We start from the raw sequence: 19,909 nt of genomic DNA on the forward strand, positions 1-19,909 counted from the left end.
TCCAGCCTGGGTGATAGAGCGAGACTCTGTCTCAAAAAAAAAAAAAAAAAAAAAAAACTGCCCAGGCAGATCCAGTGCCAGGGGACATGGCCAGGCACTCTCCTTCCACCAGGGAGCCTCACAGCTGCCGCAAGCTGCATCTTGCACCAGGCCAGGCTTTCCTCGAGGCCAGCCCTGACTAAGGGAAGAGAAGGTCCCTCCCAGGGCCCTGCCCGGCACTCAGTTTCCAGGCCCCAGGCCCCAGGCCCCACGTTCTTTTCTTGGCCATTAGGAGCTGTTTTTTCAAGGGAGGGAGTGACAGTGACAGCTTCCCTAAAGGCAGCCACAGCCGAATGATGACAAATCAGAAACACAAACCCCTCTGGCCTGGGCCAACAACCTACTCAGCTTGGGAAATAAACAATCCGACCCAACATGTCTACACGGACCCACCCAGCTGCTCCCCCAGCCTCTGGGCCCAGGAGCCTCACCCGGTACAGCTGGTCCACCTGTGCCTGGCACTGCACATAGGCTTCATAGTCTGCAAACACCTTGAACCTGGAATGGGAGAAAGGAGGCTGGGCCGGGGCAGCAGGGAGCCCTGCCCACACTGTCCCGAGGGGAGAGTCCCGGGGCAGGAGGCCAGGCACCATCCACCTGGTCCTGCCTGAAGCGAAGGGGCCCTTGCAACTGGTCAGAGCCAGGCTGCACCGGGCCCATTTGGCCACAGGGCTTCTCTGTGAGCAAGGACTTACGTCCTGGAACGGTATTGCAGGAAAACCTTATTTCAACCCAACACTCCTTTAAATAAACTGGCGTTTAAATTGCATCTTCCACACACAGGGCAGTTAGAGCTGCACATGGGAGAGGCCTCCTGGGCAGACAGTGGAGAGCCCATAGCACCTCCTCGGGACGGGGCACTTGCTGGGGAACAGCATCTCCATTTGCCGTCTTATCTCAAGTCTAACTGGGATTTGCCTACACAGGAAATACTGACTTGCAGTTCCTGATGTGCTGAACAAAAATGCCAGATTTATGAATCTACAAATGCATTTCTGTTCACTATCGAGTCAGAAGCACACTTCACGAAATGCAGAGTTCACAATTTTAAAAGCACTTCCTCTATCACAGACCTCAGCAGGACCCAGGTTCCCGTCCAGATCCCAGCATGTGGTCAGAGCCAGTGTGACTGAAGCCAATAGGTGACACAGTCATTAAAGAGCAGCAGACAAAACTAACCCAAAGGCAGCCGAAAGGGGAGGACAGGTGAATTCCCAGCACTCGCCAGACTCAACTTTTGCGGGCAGGGTAAAGAACTGCCCTGTGCTGCAAACCTTACAAAGTCTGTAACTCTAGATAAACCATATCATGTGCTAACTTCACCGAAATAAAACACTAAGTACATTATAATGTTTCATCATTGCAAGTGAAATCCATTTTCACCACTGCCTGTCACTGGCACTGACACCTGCCCGGGTTCCACAGCCCTTGTGCGCCCCCTACCCCACCCCAGGGAGTTCTGGGCCCATGCTCCCTCTACTGGCCTGCTGGGACATGGCTGCCCCTGGGACTTCCAACCACCAGATGACACCTCCTCCTGCTCAGCACATTGGTCCACAAGGCCTGGGGGCTGGACTCTGCTGCTGTGTCTTGCTGCCCAGGGCCCCCTGGCATTGCCACAGGCCATCACAAACTCCCAGCTGGGGTCTAAGGCTCTGCCCAGTAAGGTCTCATGGGCACAGTGGAGACGTCCTGAAAGCATGGGTTTCGCTCTCCAAACGAGGTGGAATATCCAACCCAGAAAGAGGACCCCTCCCTCCCTCCCTCCCAGCCGGCCAACCAGGGCGCAGTCAGTCCCACCTGTCATGGTGCATCAGCATGTTCACGATGTCCCTGAAGCAGTCTGGCTCCTTGGGAGAAAAAAAGCCACTGCTGATCTGGTCCACGGCCTGCTTCAGCTCGGGCAGGCGGTCATAGTACTCCCTGGCATTGTACCTGCGAGGCAATGGGCCAGGAGTCAGCAGCCAGCACCCCAGGTGGGCCACCTTGGGGGACGAGCCACGTTGGTGCCTGGCACAGCCCCTGCCCCAGGATGGCCCTGGGAGCTCAAGGCCTGCACGGTCCAGGGCAGCAGCCAGTGGCCATGGGTGGCTATGAGGCCCTTGAGCAGGGACCCGCTTGAGCAGAGATGTGAAGTCAGGCTAAAGCCAATCCCATCTGCTCCTTTGACTATTAAAGAAATGTGTAGGCCGGGTGCGGTGGCTCAAGCCTGTAATCCCAGCACTTTGGGAGGCCGAGATGGGCGGATCACAAGGTCAGGAGATCGAGACCATCCTGGCTAACCCGGTGAAACCCCGTCTCTACTAAAAAAAAAAAAAAATACAAAAAACTAGCCGGGCGACGTAGCGGGCGCCTGTAGTCCCAGCTACTCGGGAGGCTGAGGCAGGAGAATGGCGTAAACCCGGGAGACGGAGCTTGCAGTGAGCTGAGATCCGGCCACTGCACTCCAGCCTGGGCGACAGAGCGAGACTCCGTCTCAAAAAAAAAAAAAAAAAGAAATGTCATCACTAGCAAATCTGCTAGGATATACTGGCTCATGCCACATTCCTGAAAGGGCCACTCAGAACTTGGTCACTGTGAAATCCTGGGCAGAGCTTTTGAAAAACAGACTGCCAGGGTGGCAGGAAGTGAAGTGGAGCACCCTTGGCTGGGACCTCAAAGATGGAAAAGGAAAAACGCAAGCAAGACCAGAAAGGACAAGGCAGAGCTAAGTGGGTGAGGGAAGGACGGGCAGACATGGACATCCCAGGACAGGACCCGGGCGGGAGAAGCTGTGTGAGGGTGCAGAAAGGGTGCATAGGCCTGTGTGCTCGGGCCGGTAAGGCACAGCTCTGACTTCAGATGGCATGTGCGGTTTCACCTGACTGCACCTAAGGCCTCACGGGCTCCCCAGCACTTCAAGACAATCAGGCAACACTGCCTTTTATTTGTAATTATCGCTTGGAATCAGGCCCATGCCGGATTCCTCATGAACGTCCAGGTCATGAAGAACAAGGAAAGACTGAGAATCTGTCACAGACCAAATGACACTGGGGAGACCTGATGGCCACACACAGCTGAGTGCCCTGATGGGATCCTGGGATGGGAAAGACAGTAACAGAGCCCTGGTGGAGTCGGAATGGAGTGTGGGCTGCAGGAGGGCCAGTGCTCCGAGCTCAGTGCAGCCAACGGAGGGGCGTGGGGAGAAGGTGGATGAACCTCTGGGTACTGTCTTCAGGATCCTCCGCTGCCCCCGCTCCCCGCCCGCACATTTAAAATGTTTCCAAAATACTATTTTAAAACTATTTGTAACAGTTACAACTTAGACTAGGGAACCTCAACAGCAGGCAAGCCCCAGATCAGCAGAGTGCTCCCGGCAGAGCCCCCCTGGCAGTGGAGGTCCCGCCCAGCCCCAACCCATTTGTGTGGGGCTGCGTCCAGCCTGTGCCCCAGGGGGCATCCCTCTAGGAGACCTTCCCCAGGGGGAAAAGGCCTTTCCTGGAGGAGGAGCCCCTGGCTTGGACCCCACGGATTCAGCCTCAGAGCCAAGACAGCAGCAGTCCAGCATCCCCACGGCCTCGCCCAAAGCCCGGACCCCATCCGCTCCGTGCACCTGGAGAGAATGGTCACCCCTGCCGGCAGGCACACAGCCCTGGGCAGGCACTGACCCTGGCACACCGTGGCCTGGCCCCAAGAGCCCGGTCCAGCCAATACCCCCAGCCCAACACCCTTCATTCTCCATCCTCACGCTGCCAGGTGCCCAGGGGCACAAGTGGGGGCTCGCACCCTTTCTGGTCCAGGGCCTCGACATCCTCCACCCGCAGGCCGAAGATGAAGAGGTTCTCGGCCCCAGCCTCCTCGGCCATCTCCACGTTGGCGCCGTCCATGGTGCCGATGGTGAGGGCCCCATTGAGCATGAACTTCATGTTGCCTGTGCCCGAGGCCTCGGTGCCTGCAGTGGAGATCTGCTGTGACAGATCAGCGGCCGGGATCACTGTGGAGGGGAGCACAGGAACAGGACCCCAATGTCCTCAGCCACAAGGCTCACTGCAGGACGAGCCGGCCCATCCACTCAGGGCTAGGGCATGGAGGGACCAATGCGGTGGCCCCGCTCCACCCCTACTCCCACTCCCGCTCCTGCTCCCACTCCCGCTCCCACAGGGGACCAGGCTGGACACGGCTACCTGCCTCTGCAGGGCTCCCCTTCATGACTGGGGCAGCCTTGAGGCAGAGGGTCCAAGATGGAGGCTCCTGGAGGAGCCCCCCAGGTGGCAAAGGATCTCTGCACCAAAACCAGGCCTAGCCAAGGAGCCAGTCTTGGCTCGCTGACGATTTCACTCCCTGGATCCCCGTGACCTTGATCAGCCCCAGCAGCTCCCTGGATCCTTTCAGGAGGAATGCAGAATTGCATACAGCCAGAGGGCTGGAGAGGCTGAGGGGCAGCGACCTCGTGGGCACCAGTAGCTGCCAGATGACACGGCCCTGTGCTTTCTCTGTGCCTGTCCCTTGGACTGGTCACTGCTCCCAGGCACGCTGTGACTGCACACAGTGACTATACAACCTGCTCTCCGCCCTCATCTCGGGCTGCAGCCCAGCCACAGCAACAGTGCTGGGGAGAACAGGGCCCTGAAGCCAGCACCGAGGCTCCAGACCAGGCGCCCGAAGGCCTCCTCTAAAGATGAGCAGGAGTCAGCTGGCCCCAAAGACACGTGAGGGAAGCCTCAGGCAGTGCCGGGGAGAGGAGACGCTTCGGTCAGAGGAGCAGGGAAGGAAGAGCCACGCCACTGGAGTTCCTGGCCAAGTCGGAGGCAAGCTGGCCCATGAGTGCCTCAAGGGACCTCACTGGCCAGGAACCACTAAAGAGGGGGAGCGACACGGACACCAAGGCAGCAGCCAGGCCACAGGGACGGTGCCCAGGGACCCCCCTCCACCACTGACTGAGCTTGCAGGACAACAGCAGATCAGCCCTCTCACCTACACCATGGCAGCCTGGGAAGTCCAGGCGGCCTGAACTAGAGGTGGGGCCCTTGGCCCTCAGCGGCAGGAGGGGAGCAGGAGAAGGCCAGGCTCAGATCTCCCACCATCTGGTGGGCAAATCACTTTTCTGCCCAGAAGGGCCCATAGAGGTGGGAACCGATGGGCTCCAGGGCATGTAGCAGCGCATCCCAGGGTCTCCCCAAGACCGGCCCAGGCTGCCCTCAGGAAGCACAGATGAGGCAGGTGCTGCCACCTGAGAACAGTGGTGGGCCCAAGAGTAGGCAGGCAGTGAGGAGCAAGGACGTGGGTGAAGAAGGGGCAGCGGCGTTGGGGGAAGCTGTGGGCCCACACCCCCACTGGCCTGGTGCATGTCCTGCCACCAAAGGGGCCCAGGGCAGAAGGCATGGCTGAGGGGCAGAAGGAAAGGGCAGGGGAGGGAGGGTACAGAGAGCAGGCCAGGCAGGCGTGGCAGTAAGGGTGCCCAGATGGGGGATGATACCGCCTGTGACATGCAAGGTGCCCCGGGACGCACTGAGTCCTCCACACTGCACAGGGAACACTCCCCAAAGCCGTTCCCTGCTCGCCTGCAGCCCGGCTGGTGAGGTCTGGGTGTCCAGGCAGAGCTGAACCGGCTGAGGACGAAAGGCCCGGGGGCCAGTACAGCAGTACAGCGCCCGTTCCTGGGCAGGGGTGAGTTTTCTGTCTGACACAGGCTTCCAGAGTTACCTTTCTCAGCCAAGGACACGCGGTAGTTCTCCAGGAAGATCACTTTCAACCTGTCACCCACAACTGGGTCATGATTGACGACGTCGCCAATGGACGTGACCAACTTGATGATCAGCTTGGCCATGTGGTAACCGGGCGCTGCCTGGAGAGGGGTGAAGGTTTTTAGCATAAACGCCTTGTTCGGGCCCTCGGAGGCACTCCTGGTTCCTGGGGTCTGTAGGAGGGTGAGGCCAGAGCCACAGGAGCCTGCCGCCGGGGCGGTCAGTAGAGGAGCTAGGGAGCCCACCTCGGCCCCAAGGCCTCAGCTTCTGCTGAGCGCTCAGGATGGTGGCCACCTCACCACATCCAGAAATGTGTCTGCCTCAAGCCTGGTTTTCTGGTTGTTGTCACGTTTTCAGAAATCACAATGTAAAAGAGACCAGGATTTCTAGAGCTGCTGACTGTCAGGAAACAGAGAACTGTCCCTAGGGACATACTGGGACACACACTGGAGGGACACATTCGGAAAGAGCCAGGCTATGGCAGACAGACAAGCCAATGTCTGGAACAGACACACCGTGGGGAAAACCTACAGAGAACCGAGACACCACGGCAAGTCCAAGGTGAGAAGTCACTGGGCCCTCACTCAGACCAACTTTTAGAAATATCTGTCACTTCACAAAGACGACTGGGCCAGGGACCCATGAGGTATCTGAGTGAGCACTTCATGACACGGAGGACTCCTGTCCAGTGCTTTAGGTGTGACGGATGGTGGGTGGTACTGTGTGCTGACGTTTCAGTCTACTCCCATTGTGGTTCTGGTGGAAAACATCGTTTTATGAAGAGGAATGCTGACATATGTAAGACTGAAGAGCTAGAGTGTCTGCCATTTACTGTGAAATGCTTCAGCTAGTCTGAGGGATAGGTTTATGCTTTTGCTACAGTTCTTCCTGCTTTTCTCTAGGTTCAAATGTTTCCTTCTTTTCTTTTTTTTTTTTTTTTTTTTGCTGAGACAGAGTCTGGCTCTGTTGCCCAGGCTGGAATGCAGCAGTGCAATCACAGCTCACTATAGCCTCAATCACCCAGGACAATCGATCCTCCTACCTCAGCCTCCCAAGTAACTGGGACTACAGACATCCACCACCACACCCAGCTAATTTTTGCATTTTTTTGTAGAGATGGGGTTTCACCACATTGCCCAGGCTGGTCTGGAACTCCTGGGCTCATGCAATCCACCCACCTCAGCCCCCAAAGTGCTGGGATTACAGGCGTGAGACACCGTGCCCGGCCTAAAATTTTCATAATAACATTTAAAACTTTTTCAAACTCCGTATCTCTATAGACTTCACATACTGAAATACTGACAAATAAAATGATGCAATTCCAAAATTTACTTCAAAAACAGCAGGTGACAGGAGTGGACAGCGACCAAATGGGGTGTGCCAGGAGGTGGTGGAGCCCTGAGGAGTGTCCGCTCCTCTGACCAGCTTCCCACTCGCTGAAGGCAGGGAGAGGGTGTCCTTCAGGCTGCACACAGGCACCAGCACCCCCAGGCCCCAGCCTTGCCATGAAGAGCTGGGGTGCCTCACACAGTCCAGACTCACTTAGGGCCACTGCTCCAGCAGGACCCTCCTAAGGACGCTGCACCCCACGGCAGCCCCACAGTTCTGGATAAAGACCAAGCTACTAGGGAAACGTGGCAGGAGGTGGGGACACTGGCCACAGAGGGCTGAGGAGTATGACGATGTGACCTGGGACTCGATGACAGCACATCTAGGACTCTGAAAGTGTGTGTCATAGTAAATGAAGTGAACTGAAAGCAGGCAATGCTCAGGGCATGTGCAGGTGATGAAGCAGCCACAGCGCCCTGTGCCCACTGGGCACCATGCAATCCTATGGGCACAAAGAGAAAGGACACCGCCCCCTCTGAGGTGGGCACCAGCAAGCCCACTGGGGACTGGCCCTCTAGGCTGGGGACCCCTCCGGTGAGCTGGGCAGGCAGGCTTCCATCCCATTCTGACCCTCTACAGGGTCCCCGCCCCCACAGGCACACCAGTAGGGCCAGTGACCGCTGGGCACCCGGCTCCTCAGTATGGATGTGGCACCACAAGAAGCATGCAGACTGCCCACCCACCGTCCCTGGACCAAACACCACAGAGAGGACTGCAGAGGACGTCACTCACCTTGCCCCCAATCATAACAGTCCTGGGCACAAAGGCCTTGGCCGGGTCTCTCTTGATTCCTGCAGGACACACGGAAGAGACTCACACAAGGAACCAGGAGCCGGACAAGCCCCTGCCGGGGCCCAGCAACATCAGAGGCCGACCCTGAGGCAGGACAGGCAGGCTCCGCCGTGAGTGTGCGTCAAGCCCCAGTGACACGGGCGGCAGCGGCACAGGGCCACTGGCCACCCACCTGCCCACCCACCAGGAACCTGCCACTTACAAGGGAGCGAGGCCACCCTGAGGTCTGCACTTAGGTTCCCAGCTGGTGAGGAAGGCCAGCCAGGACCAATGACGAACCCGGCAGCTGACCCGAGCAAAGATGCTGTTTGTTCCCAGGGGCTCAGAGGAAAAGCTGCACCTCAGTTTCCAGAAAAGCCCAATACAGGAGCCTCCTTGGGTTTGGTCACAGTGTTCGAGGCCCCTGTACATGAAGGGCACACTTGTGGGTTTTGTTTGGTTTTGTTTCTTGAGACAGCGGCTCACTCTGTCGCCCAGGCTGGAGCCTCTACCTTCCAGGCTCAAGCAATCCTCCCACCTCAGCCTCCTGAGTAGCTGGGATCCTAGGCATGTGCCACTGTGCCCAGCTAATTTTTTCACTTTTTGTAGAGATAAGGGTCTCTCTATATTGCCCAGGCTGGTTTCAAACTCCCAGGCTCAAGCAATCCTTCCGCCTCGGTCTCCCAAAGTGCAGGGATTATAGGCGTGAGCTACCGCGCCTCGCGCTCTACTACTCTTGTGTTTTTTTTGTTGTTTTTGTTTTTAAGAGTCAAGGTTTAGCTCTGCCACCCAGGCTGGAGTACAGTGGTGTAATTGGGGTTCACAGCAGCCACAAACTCCTGGGCTCAAGTGATCCTCCCCTCCTCAGCCTCCCAAGTAGATGGGACTACAGGCACCGACAGGTTGCCACATGCAGCTAATTTTTTCACTTTTAGTACAGACGGGGTCTCACTTTTTTGCCCAGACCGGTCTCAAACTCCTGGCATCAAACAGTCGTCAGGCCTCAGCCTTCCAAATCCTTGGGATTACAGGGGTGAGCCACCACACTGACCTTAAATTATGTTTTAAACACATTGTTTGGATGACACAAAGAAAAGTGGCAACCTCAGCCTTGTGGCTGCGGTGCCATCAGCCTGCAGAGGCACTGGGTGAGACCTCGTGTCTCCCTTCTGCCTTGCTGGGACGGGAGGAGGGCCCCCGAAGTTCTTCACAGAAGTGGATGGAGGGTCAAGCCATGACGGCCAGCTCACTGCCAGCCCAGCAAACAGGCTGTCCTTGCCAGGTCATGGGTTTGCAGATTTCACAGGAGGTTCCTACAAAAAGGGGAGCGGGGCCTGGGTGGGGCAGTAGGGAGTCGGGCCGATGTGTACCACCTGGCCCCAGGCTCCAGGAGGAACACAGCTGCCCCTTAGTGCTAGATCTTGTCACTTCTGGAAATCAGCAGAGAACAGGAAAAACAAAACACACAAATGATGATTTCAGCACAACTAGGAAAGAAGGCAACCATGCAAACTCCAGGCCACAGTAGGCAGGGGATGGGGTCCTGGGAATCCTAACCTCTGGGGAGGGGCACTCTGGGCAGAGCTCCGGTTCTGGGGGCCACCAAGGAGCTCCCGGGGGACAGCAGGCTCAGGCAAGCGCCTCTCTCACAAGGGCATCCTCACAAGGCAGGTCCTGGCATCCAGGGGAGCCTCCCGCCCAGGTGAGACCTGGAGAAACAGCGGAGACGCAGCCACAGGGAGGTGCCACAGACTGGGGAAGCACGGCCTTGGCCCAGCAGAAGAGCTGCCTTGGAGGACTGAGAAGCCTATTCCGAATAGCCCCAGGCGATCCAGCTCACTCTAATGTAGCAATGGAAGTCAGCACCCAGCCCTGCCACAGGCCACAGGAGGGGAGTGAACCCCTTCGCAAATCACATACCCTTGGTGACCACCAACTTGGAAAGACATGGAGCCGAATGCAAGGCCTCAGGGAGGGGGGCAGAGAGCAGATGAGAGGAGCAGAGGGCACGGGAGGAAAGTGCAGCCGGGAGACGCTCTAGAGAGCAGTGCCACCCCACAGGACAAGGACAGAGAGAAGTAGGTACCAAGGAGGCAGGCCAGAGAAAGCCACCTCATGCCACACTGCAGCCCAGAAGCAAAAAAACAAACGGAACCAAACACACGTTTCAAACAGACAACTTCCCTGAAGTCCAGCAACATGTTCAACAAGCACCCTGAGTATTGACGAAAATGCCGCGTTAACAGCCAACACCAAGACACGGCAATGACAGCGAGTCACTCATGAGATCGAGAACTCAGACCTCACCAGACTTCTGCACACACATCCACCCTCCAGACAGTGCCCAGGAGGGCCCCAAAAGGCACTGGGGGAAGGAAGTGGAGTCGAGACTGGCACCTTCAGCCAAATCGACCTGCGTGGTGAAGGATCTAGGCCATTTTGAACAAGCAAGAATTCGGGAAGGTTGTTCCCATGAGCCAGTCGTGGACTAGACACAAACTAGACACAAAGCGGCCGGCAGGGCTGGGCAGCACTCTGCAGGAGGACTGTGAGGAGCAGTGAGCATACTCACCTGCAGACTCGAACCGACAGAGCTAGAGACAGGAGGAAGGGCAGAGTATTGATGCTGTGAGCTCTGACAGTGGGGCAAGGAGATGCATGTCCACACGTACATGCACACACACAAGCACACGTGTTTACACGCATGCACACACATACATTTATGCATGCACACACAGACATGGGGCAAGGGGGAAAACCAGTGGGAGCGACCACCACCCTGTTGGCTGCCTCCTGTGAACGGCTGGAAATCACAGCGGGTTGTTCAAAGCGAACGAACCAAGCAAGCGGAAGCAGAGCGTCTGGGAAGCCTGACGGCCAACACTGAACGACGACGCAACAACTGACTGTGGGGGCAGCGGAGTGGGAGGGAGGGAGGGGTGACCCGCGACTCTCACTGTCGCTCATGAATGGGACCAAGCGCTGTGCAAGCGGAGGACTCCGGGTCACCACCAGGGACACACAGAGCGTCACAACTGCAGGAGGAAAGTGGGGCAAAGAAAGGTGATGCAAAGTTCCCACGCACCACCTCGGAGCCGGGAAGCCACAGCCCTGGGAAGCACCTCCCGTGGTGCCCACACAGCAGAGGGGCCCTCAGTGGGGGTGGCCTCCAGCCCCTGTCCTACTGCGTGTGTCTCAAACGCACCCAGATCCTCCACCCCATCGAGGCTTACTCATTGGGCATAGGAGATGTATTTCCAAGAGGAGCTTTGTATCAGAAAGGAGGATGTGTGGTTCCTTTGGTTTTTAAAATACCTACTTTATTAAATTACAAAATTTTAGAAACCTAGTTTTTCCTTAAGGTTTTATTATCTATTAAACCTTCGCAAATAGTCACCTTGGCCTCTGGAGGTCTCTGATTCATGTTTGTTCTCATAATTAAATGTCCTTAGACAATCTAAGACACATGTGTAAATTTAACACATACTATCTTAGTTTTTATAAGTATGCTTTAAATGCCTCTAACAAGCATAATCTTTCCAAATAAGATTACTCTCACAGAGATAATAACTACATTTAAAATAAAAACTGAAGGCCCGGTACAGTGGCTCATGCCTATAACCCCAGCCCTCTGCGAGGCAGAAGTGGGTAGATCACTTGAAGCCAGGAGTTCGAGACCAGCCTTGGCAACACAGTGAAACCCTGTCTCTACAAAAAACACAAGGGCACAGTGGCGTGCGCCTGTAGTCCCAGCTACTTGGGAGACTGAGGTGGGAGGATTTCCTGGGCCCTGGGAGGTGGAGGTTGCAGTGAGCCATGATGGTGCCACTGCACTCCAGCCTGGGCCTTTCGGGTGTTTAACTGTTCACCTGCCACGTGAGGCCTGGCATGGGGCACAAAGAAAAACGTGGCTTTTGCTTAAAATAAATGTGCCACATCACACATGCCCACGCCTACACACGCACAGCCCCCACCATGACAAAGGCCCAGGTCTGTGCACAGCTGGCGGGCAAGGGTAAGCCTTGGGCCCCGCAGTGCAGTCGTGCAGGTGATGCCAGCACTCACGGTTGTACAGGGTGACAACGTGCAGGCAGTTGAGCAGTTGCCGCTTGTACTCGTGGATTCTCTTCACGTGCACGTCGAACATGGAGGAGGGATTGATCTTTACCTTGTACTCCTTCTCCAGGAAGGCTGAGAACTTAAGCTTGTTTTCCTGGGAGAGTGAGGGGGAAGGATGGTTGGAGACTTCACCAGGACTCCACCACTGACCCTGTGGCTTCCTGCTTCGAGTGCCCTGTGAGGAGCGCCGCAGGGAAGGGGCAGGGGTATACAGGATGGAGCTGCGGGGCAGAGATGGCACCAGGGGTCTTCTCAGGGGAAAAGGGGAGAGGGCGATGCTGAAGGTGGGTCTGTACCAGGAATAGGGGATAAGTGAGGAGCTGGCCCAGGAGCATGCCTGGAGCCAAGCAGAAGACACTGCAGAGCCAGGTGTGTAGGCAGGGGAGCAGCGTGGGAGCGGGACAGCTGAAAGGACTACAAGGAGAACTAGTTCTGGCCTCTGGGAGGAGGCCAAGCTCGACAGGCTGTGTAGAACGGCCTCCAGCCTGCTGAGGTTTGAAGGCTGCCGTGACTGGCCCTGGACTAGCCGAGGGGCTGCTGCCGGTGCAGACAGTTCGTGTACCTGCACAGCTCTCCAGGGGCAAAGAGGGCATCATGCTGGAATTGGCTTCTAGAGGCTTCCATACAGAACTGACCCGTGGTGGAGGGTTGAGGAACGGGCAGGGCTGGCCTGGGCTCTGCACTCAGCTATCTGCCACGTGACCTGTCCTCCTCGGGGCCCTCATCTGAAAGGCTGAGTGGGGTAGAGAGACTTCAGGGGACCCTAACAGCCTCACCCTCAGTCCAGTTCCGAGTCCCCGCTAAAGCCCCAGTGGGTACCCCAGGACCTGTGCTGGGCTTGCAGGAGGGCTTGGGGCCAGGGCGTACCTGCCTGGCTGTGGGAGGGCTGGGGCCGGGGCTCGGGCCAGGGCCGAGGCTGTGCCTACCTGTTTGACCTTGGCCACGTCCCTGATGAACGCCTCGTCATTGACCAGTGGCAGCAGCTTCTTCAGCTGGCTCAGGTCAGTCAGGAACTCCTCCCCAATTTTCTGGAGAATGTAAAGGTTCCGCTCACTGTGGGCCCTAGCCACTTGCCCTCCTCCCGGTGTTGCCCATGCCCCTGCTTTCCCCTGGGATCTGCTCGTCCAGCCTCTCCACGCATCCCACCTCTCAGGCCACAGGGTCACCCCGGCAGCCCCTCCCACCCCTTCTGATCTTCTGAGAGGGCTCTGGGATGTGGCCTAGTCCCACCAGTTCAAATGCCCACAACAAACACACAAGCCTCCCTCAGCTACCGTTCCCAGGGTTCTCTGACGTTGAACATCCCATCACCACCCAAAACCCAAAGCCATCCTCCGGCTGCCCTCCACCAGCACCTTCCCTGCCTCCACAATGCAGCAGGCAGCCCCCTCAAAGCCAGCACCTCACCGAGGTGCTGCCCGCAAACACTCGGCCACCTCTCCTCACTGTGCCCAGGCCCACCTCAGACTGCACGGGAGCCACGCTGGCTTCCAGGTCCCAGGGGCCCGTCCCCCAGCACAGGGCATTGGACCAGTTTGCCTCAGAGCACTGCTCCCTTCCTCTTCATTCCCTCTTCAGACCTCAGCTTTCCTGGGAAGCCTTCCCTGACCATAGCCCCAGGTGAGTGGTCCCACCCTCCCAGCCGCTGGTCCTGGCCTGTAGCACGGGGCCTGACACCTCAGCACTCGTTTCCCTCGGGAGCTTGCATAGGAGCCGACATACAAACAGGAAATAGGTGCCCAGCCTGGCAGACTTTCCTGGCAGTTAGCTGCCTCTTGCCTCTTTTGCAATGGCCCTGTGGCTGCTCTGAGCCACACCCCAGCCCTCTCTAAAGCTCAGCTTCTGAACTTGCACACAGGACCTGCCAGGCCCCACTGGGTGACTGCCCAGCTCAGCGCCCATGTTCAGGGGCTCAGCCCTCATGTCCGGAAGCCTGCAGGTCAACACGTGAGGGACAGACTCCTGCTTACTCAGCAACCACTCAGCAGGGGCTGATGACATGGCCAGTGGTTCTCAGCCCAGGCATACCCAAAGGCACAGGTGGGGCCTGGCGCTCACCTCCACGATGGTATCGGCCAGCCCCGGGTTGCACAACAGCAGCCACCGGCGGGGGGTGATACCATTGGTCTTATTCTGGAACTTCTCTGGCTCCAGTTCATAAAAATCCTTAAAGCTGCAAACACAGAGAACAGGGAACTGTCACAAATGCTGTGCCTTGAATCAGGTGAGCAAGAGACCTTAAGGCCCTTTTAAGGAGGTCCCAGGATCCCTCAAGCTCAGTGTTTCTGTTCTGTTTTCTGAGAACAGAGTGACCGCGGCCGCCACAGGCTCTGGGAGCCATACAAAGGCAGCGCCTGCACCCAGGGGCCTCTGTGGCTGGCTGTGCGGTTTGTCCAACTACACCCTCGCAGGCATCAGAGCCTGGCCATTCTCCGGAGCGGTCCATGCGGAAACAGGTGTCCAAGTCATGACAGCCGAGACCGCAGGACTGTAGGGCTTGAGAAGCTGTGGTCGGTTTCCTCATCGCTACTGGGGAGGGGCCCAACACAGAAGCTTGCTGTGGGTGCCATGCACAGAGCCTGCAGCCCAGCCCCGGGCACAGAAGCCCCCGCTCCTGCCGGGTTCTGCCTGCCCAGCACACACAGCAGACGCCCAGCACATGCTAGGTGAAAGAGTGGGAGTGATTCCTAGATCACGCCCCACCTAAGACGGGCAAGAACGAGATCTGACCTAAGAATCCCTCCTGCAAGCCATGTCTAAGCCCCGCCAGCGGCAGGAAGACCAGTGGTGCAGAGCCTCCGGCTGGACCCCCAGGAGGGCAGGGGCGCGGGACAGCAACAGGAGACAAAGCCGTCTCCCTATTGCCCACAGGTGAATGCACAAGGCGTGACCCTGACGGGGTGTTCTGGGCAGCTCTGTCATTCCCATGGAGGCAGGGGCCTAGTGGCATGGGATGTGTGCCGTACAGCTGCGTCCATGTGTTCGGTGGATGGTCCTAGATGCAGGCCTGGGTGTCAGACAGAGCTGGCCCCCCTCGGGCAAGCGCCCCACTCACACCGACTGTTTCACAATCTCCGAGTGGATCCTCGCCACACCGTTGACAGCGTGGGACCCAATCACACACAGGTGGGCCATGTTGATCCGCTTGCAGTCCCCCTCCTCGATCACAGACATCCTGCGCAGGCGGTCCACATCCCCGGGAAACAGCGCGGCCACGTGCTGGTACCAAAACACAGAGGCAGGTAGGTGGGCACGGGAGGCCCCACGGAGACCCAGCACTCCCCATGACCAGGGGACAGTCCATGACCACCCACAGGAAGCTCTGCTGCCTCCAGGCAAGTCCTGGGGCTGCGACAGCCAGACCTCACTCGAGTGCTCCCGGCGTGCAGGCACTTCAGAGGCATCTCACAAGGGCCCGGGGCCAGCTCCAGGAGGAGGCTCTTGCTCACTCCACTCCCCAGCCCAGGAAAGGGCCCAGCCCGGCCCAGGGACGCACAGGGCTACTGTGTCTGAGGAAGATGGGTCTGACGGAGAGGACATGCAATTTAATTTACAAAGAGGAACCTGGGACAGCTGTGGGTCAGGCGTGGGGATCAGCCAACAGCTCTGCCAAGGGACAGCCCCCAGCCCCAAGCATCCTCTGCTAAATGGAAGGTGCCTCGTTCAAGGAGTAAAGCACCTCCTCGCCCAGGCCAGGTGCGGGGCCGTTGGCATGGGTGTAACCGCCACCCCACACGGCCACCTGGGCCCACACTCACGTCCAGGTGCCGCTGGTTGATGGCATAGATGATCTCCAGGTGCCGCGGCAGCAGCTTCTCAAACATGGACACAGGCCAGCGCTCCAAGGCCTCAGGCAGCACGGTGTGGTTGGTGTATGCACAGGTCTTCTTCGTGATTTCCCAGGCCTAGGCCATTCGAGAATGTTCCCATGTGTTTGTTTAGAAACAAGCAGCTCTCTGGTCAGTTGCCTAGGCGGGGTGAGCATCCAGGATCCCAGGCAGATGCTGGGTACCCCAGGATGGGCCACCCTCCCCTCTGCTCTCCAGGGTGGATCTGGAGCCCTCTGAAAGCCTGACATGCAGCCCAGAGCCCTCACTGTGCTGATGCAACCCATCGAAATGTGACGTTATGGTCCAGTGCGTGACACACACACAAATAAGACACACTCGCCTGCTACCTGGGGTCACCTTCACACTCTCCCATCACTGGTAAATGGACGGACCGCTGAGCGGTTTTCTATTTATTTCCACTAAAGTAGCCGGACAACCACAGTGGGGAGGACACTGGTTACTACACGGACCTGCCCCATGCTGGCCAGAACTGGGGTACCCACAACAGGCACAGCCTCACCTGAAGTGCACACACACCAAGGCCAGAGAGGGGCTTGGGTTTCTACAAAACGGAGTTAAAAAAATTTGTTCTATGGTTTCTTTTTTGTTTTTCTGGGTGTGTGCTGCCACACCTGGCTATCTTTTGCTTTTAGAGGTGGGGTCTTGCTGTATTGCCCAGGCTCTAACTTCTGGCCTCGAGTGACCCTCGTGCCTCAGCTTCCCAAAGCACTAGGATTACACGTGTGAGTCACCACACTGTCCAGTTTCATGGTTCTACATGTCGATTGGATAACGGTTAGATTAAGAAAATCTCACCACACAAACGTATTAAACTCCAAAATACGCTGAGTCGTGAGAGCAGGTGCCATGAACAGAGCACAGAGCTCTAAACACTTAACGCTGTGGGGAGCTGTCACCAAACTTCAAGATGAGAATGCACCAACGGGAAACCCTGAGAAGTGTCAGAGCCCTATCCTTATCCTCTCCCCCGTGCCCTGTCCCCCGCACCCTGTCCCCCACACTCTGGCCCCCCGCAACCTGGCCCACAGAACCTCTGTCTCCTGGAATCAGACCCCTCCCACAGCTCGCATCTCTCCCAGGCATGATGACCACACAGCTCTCCCTAGGCCAGGGGAGAGGACCCCAGCTCAGCTCCTCGTAGCCCTGGTCTGCATGGGCTCCAGGCTCTGGGGAGGTGCCGCCCCTCTCCTCCACGCACACCTTGTCCCAGTCCACCTTCTCCACGTCCACCAGGATCCGCATGAGCTCAGGGATGGAGAGGGCAGGGTGGGTGTCGTTCAGCTGGATGGCCACCTGCAGGTCGCACAAGGGGTGCCATTCAGTCATCTCATCCCGTGTGGGCACCCACGGTTGTTGGCATATGAAGCTCCCCAAGTGAAGGAGCCAACCCAGCCCTGAGGAGCCTGGAGAACAGGGAGGGGTTCTGGGGAGGGAGCAGGGAGGACAGCCGGGCTCACACTGTGGCAGGTGTGTGCTGTGCCCGACGTGCCTGCTGGTGAGTGCCCCACAGCGGTGTGCTCTGCTGCCAGTGTGTGCTGCAGCCGGAGGGGAGGAGCCGTGGCCACTGGGGCTGGGGGCTCTCTCACTGGAGCTGTGAGGGCTTTTTTCTGAAATAACTGCACTTAGCTCCGCCAAGCACATCTGACTTTGCTCAGGAGCCTTTCACCATGTCCCTTGCTGACTTGAGTCCTAACAAGGCCGGTGGCCCTTGTTCTGGGAGGGAGGGCCCAGGTGGGATCCTGGCCCAGGATGATGAGACCCGAAGACAAGGGGCATGTGCCATCCCACTCTAGCCCCTTTTGGGACAGACACAAGAAAGCAACCTCAAGAGCCTGAAGGCGCCCAGCCCCTGGCACTGAGATCCCTCCCAGGGCCACCACGCACCTTGTCTGGGAATGTCTCGAAACACGTTCTCACGGGGTCCCGGCAGCCGAACTTGGACGACTTGAAGCGGCGGATGATGTCCTGGAGCGTGGCGGCCACCACGAAGTACTCCTGCTTCAGCCGCAGCTCCTTCCCCTCGAAGAACTGCACACAGCAGAGCAAGCTAGAGGGTGCAGGCTGGGGGCGCATGCCCCATGACCCAGTCCCAGGGCTCCCCCAGGAAGCCCAGGTCAGTGACCTGGCTCAAGGGCACAGGCAGAAGGCCGAGAGGAGCCCAGCCCAGCCACCTGACACTGGGGCCTGCCTGTGTGCCCTCAGGTCACGAAGGAGGGTCACCCTGCCTTGGGACAGACCCCGGGACACAGTGTCCATCTGTCAGGAGAAGTACAATGCCAGCGCCACTCAGGAGCTGCACTGTCCAAGCACAGGCCTTCTGGAACATTGTGCACCTGGGGCTTGGGGTCTGCCAACAGTCTCATGGGGACAGGAGAGTACACTCTTTGATGAGCCTTCCGGCACCCAGGCCTTTGCTCTTGTGTGCACAGGTTACTTTCATAAAATAAAAAGCTAACTTTTTATTGCCCACTAGGGCATATTCTAAGGACTTGTCAGGCAACAACAAAAAGAAAGCCACTGGGCACTAAATGTAGGTGGCAGTGGGGAACATGGCTGTGACACCATCACCTAGCATGGGAAGGGCATATGCCAAGTACCTTTCGAATGTCCCCAGGCATCAATGCCAAGTAGGCGCTACCGTCCGCCGGAGAGACAGATCACCTACTTGGGGAAGTAGCACTGCAGGCTAGAACAGCACACAGGCTGGAGGGCTGACAGGCTCCAGCTGGCCCCAAGGAGCGGCTGGCTGTGTGTTTATGAGGGGAATGGATAAGAGGGGAAGGTGGCAGAGTGTCCTCAGAGAGAGGACCACAGAGCTGCCAAGAGGCACATGAGGACCCGCTTGGGCTTTATGGAGGACAGTGCACCCCTCTCCTCCCCAAGGGCATCGTGTGTGCACCTGAGGCGGGAGGGCCACCAGGTGGCTGCTTGCCAAGGCCAACAAGAGGCCCCACCGGGGAGCCCGGCCAGTCAGCCCACCCCACTAAGCCGGAAAGCGACGCAGTCTGAGCAAGAGTGCCCAGGCCAGCTACTCACGTTATCATTTGGATATAGGACCCTGGAGATGTTCTCAGCCAAGTTCCGGTCCAGGACTGCCTCGATGTAGTCTCCCACATTGACTAAGAAGAAGCGGAGTAGGGTCAGCACACACATGCCTCCTGGCACCAGCACCGCAACCGTTCAGGGGCCTACTTGCCAAGGCCAATGAAACTCGCTCGAGCACAGGACTCCCCTAGCCGCTGCATTACTTCACCTCACCCTCGCCCCTGGAGGTAAATGTGATTCCTCCAGCAGTTCCCCTACGCACCGCATACAACTCCATCCCCCTCACTCCTCCCCAGGGGCACATGATCTGCACAAGCAGACCCTGGGTGCCCAGGGCCCAGGTGTCTCGGTCGCTCTGCCTGTAGGCCCTTCCCAGGCAGGTCCCACACACAGGTAAGCTGCATCAGCCTCGTTCTTCACCAGGATGCAGGTTCACCCTAGAGGAGGGCCGCGCAGCCTCCAGGACAGTGAGCCGCAGGGTGTGGTAAAGGCTGTGGGCGAGGGCTTCCGGGACCAGCCACCCACATGGACACAGGGCGGTGAGAACCACAGAACGTACAGTCCTGCAGCTTGAAGTCGTTGGGAGCCTTGGCGGACCACAGCCGCATGGTGTTGACGGTGTTGTTCTTGTAGCCGGGCACCGGGGTGTCATAGGGCATGGCCAGCACCACCTGGCCACAAAACAGGTTGCTCAGGACAAAGTGGCAAGGGCCCCCAACGGCCCCTGCGCCTCTCCCCGCCTCAGCCTCTTCCTGGGCACCTGGCGCCCTGCTGGCCCCCCCCAGTCTCCCCCTTCTGCCCAAACACATCCACCCAGCCCATGCTCGGCACCACAGTCCCCGTCCGCGCCCGCCCCTGTGGTGCCACATTGTCATCCTGAGAGGACCACCCGCCCCACCACCCTCCCCAGACCAGACCTGTCTTCTCACTTCACCTTCCCCAGGAATGGCTTCGACTGAAGAATCATCCCCA

General features: G+C 58.0%; 2 protein-coding genes across 3 annotated transcripts in view; one reads left to right on the top strand and one right to left on the bottom strand.

Annotated features, from left to right (window-relative positions):
* The window catches only part of ABHD12 (abhydrolase domain containing 12), a 93,666-nt gene extending 92,274 nt beyond the window's left edge, over positions 1 to 1,392 (top strand). Inside the window, exon 13 of the mRNA XM_030913883.1 lies at positions 1,111 to 1,392. Coding sequence (XP_030769743.1) covers positions 1,111 to 1,168 — 58 coding nt within the window. The 3' untranslated portion in view covers positions 1,169 to 1,392. The remainder of the gene's footprint in view (positions 1 to 1,110) is intronic.
* PYGB (glycogen phosphorylase B) overlaps positions 1 to 19,909 on the bottom strand; it is a 60,112-nt gene that overhangs the window by 2,168 nt on the left and 38,035 nt on the right. The window contains exons 6-19 of one of the 2 annotated variants that reach the window (XM_010361538.2): positions 19,497 to 19,608; positions 18,929 to 19,011; positions 17,777 to 17,920; positions 17,093 to 17,185; positions 15,800 to 15,946; positions 15,097 to 15,260; positions 14,100 to 14,214; positions 12,968 to 13,069; positions 11,988 to 12,135; positions 7,884 to 7,942; positions 5,722 to 5,863; positions 3,805 to 4,012; positions 1,840 to 1,974; positions 471 to 537 (exon numbers count right to left, since the gene is read on the bottom strand). In XM_010361538.2, the coding sequence (XP_010359840.1) occupies positions 471 to 537; positions 1,840 to 1,974; positions 3,805 to 4,012; positions 5,722 to 5,863; positions 7,884 to 7,942; positions 11,988 to 12,135; positions 12,968 to 13,069; positions 14,100 to 14,214; positions 15,097 to 15,260; positions 15,800 to 15,946; positions 17,093 to 17,185; positions 17,777 to 17,920; positions 18,929 to 19,011; positions 19,497 to 19,608 (1,719 nt within the window). Of the gene's footprint in view, positions 1 to 470; positions 538 to 1,839; positions 1,975 to 3,804; positions 4,013 to 4,059; positions 5,628 to 5,721; positions 5,864 to 7,883; positions 7,943 to 11,987; positions 12,136 to 12,967; positions 13,070 to 14,099; positions 14,215 to 15,096; positions 15,261 to 15,799; positions 15,947 to 17,092; positions 17,186 to 17,776; positions 17,921 to 18,928; positions 19,012 to 19,496; positions 19,609 to 19,909 lie in introns of those variants that run through there. The other variant, XM_030913880.1, reaches the window with a different exon arrangement.

Source organism: Rhinopithecus roxellana, chromosome 13, assembly GCF_007565055.1.
Source record: "Rhinopithecus roxellana isolate Shanxi Qingling chromosome 13, ASM756505v1, whole genome shotgun sequence".
In the NCBI taxonomy this organism is placed as follows: Eukaryota; Metazoa; Chordata; class Mammalia; order Primates; family Cercopithecidae; genus Rhinopithecus; species Rhinopithecus roxellana.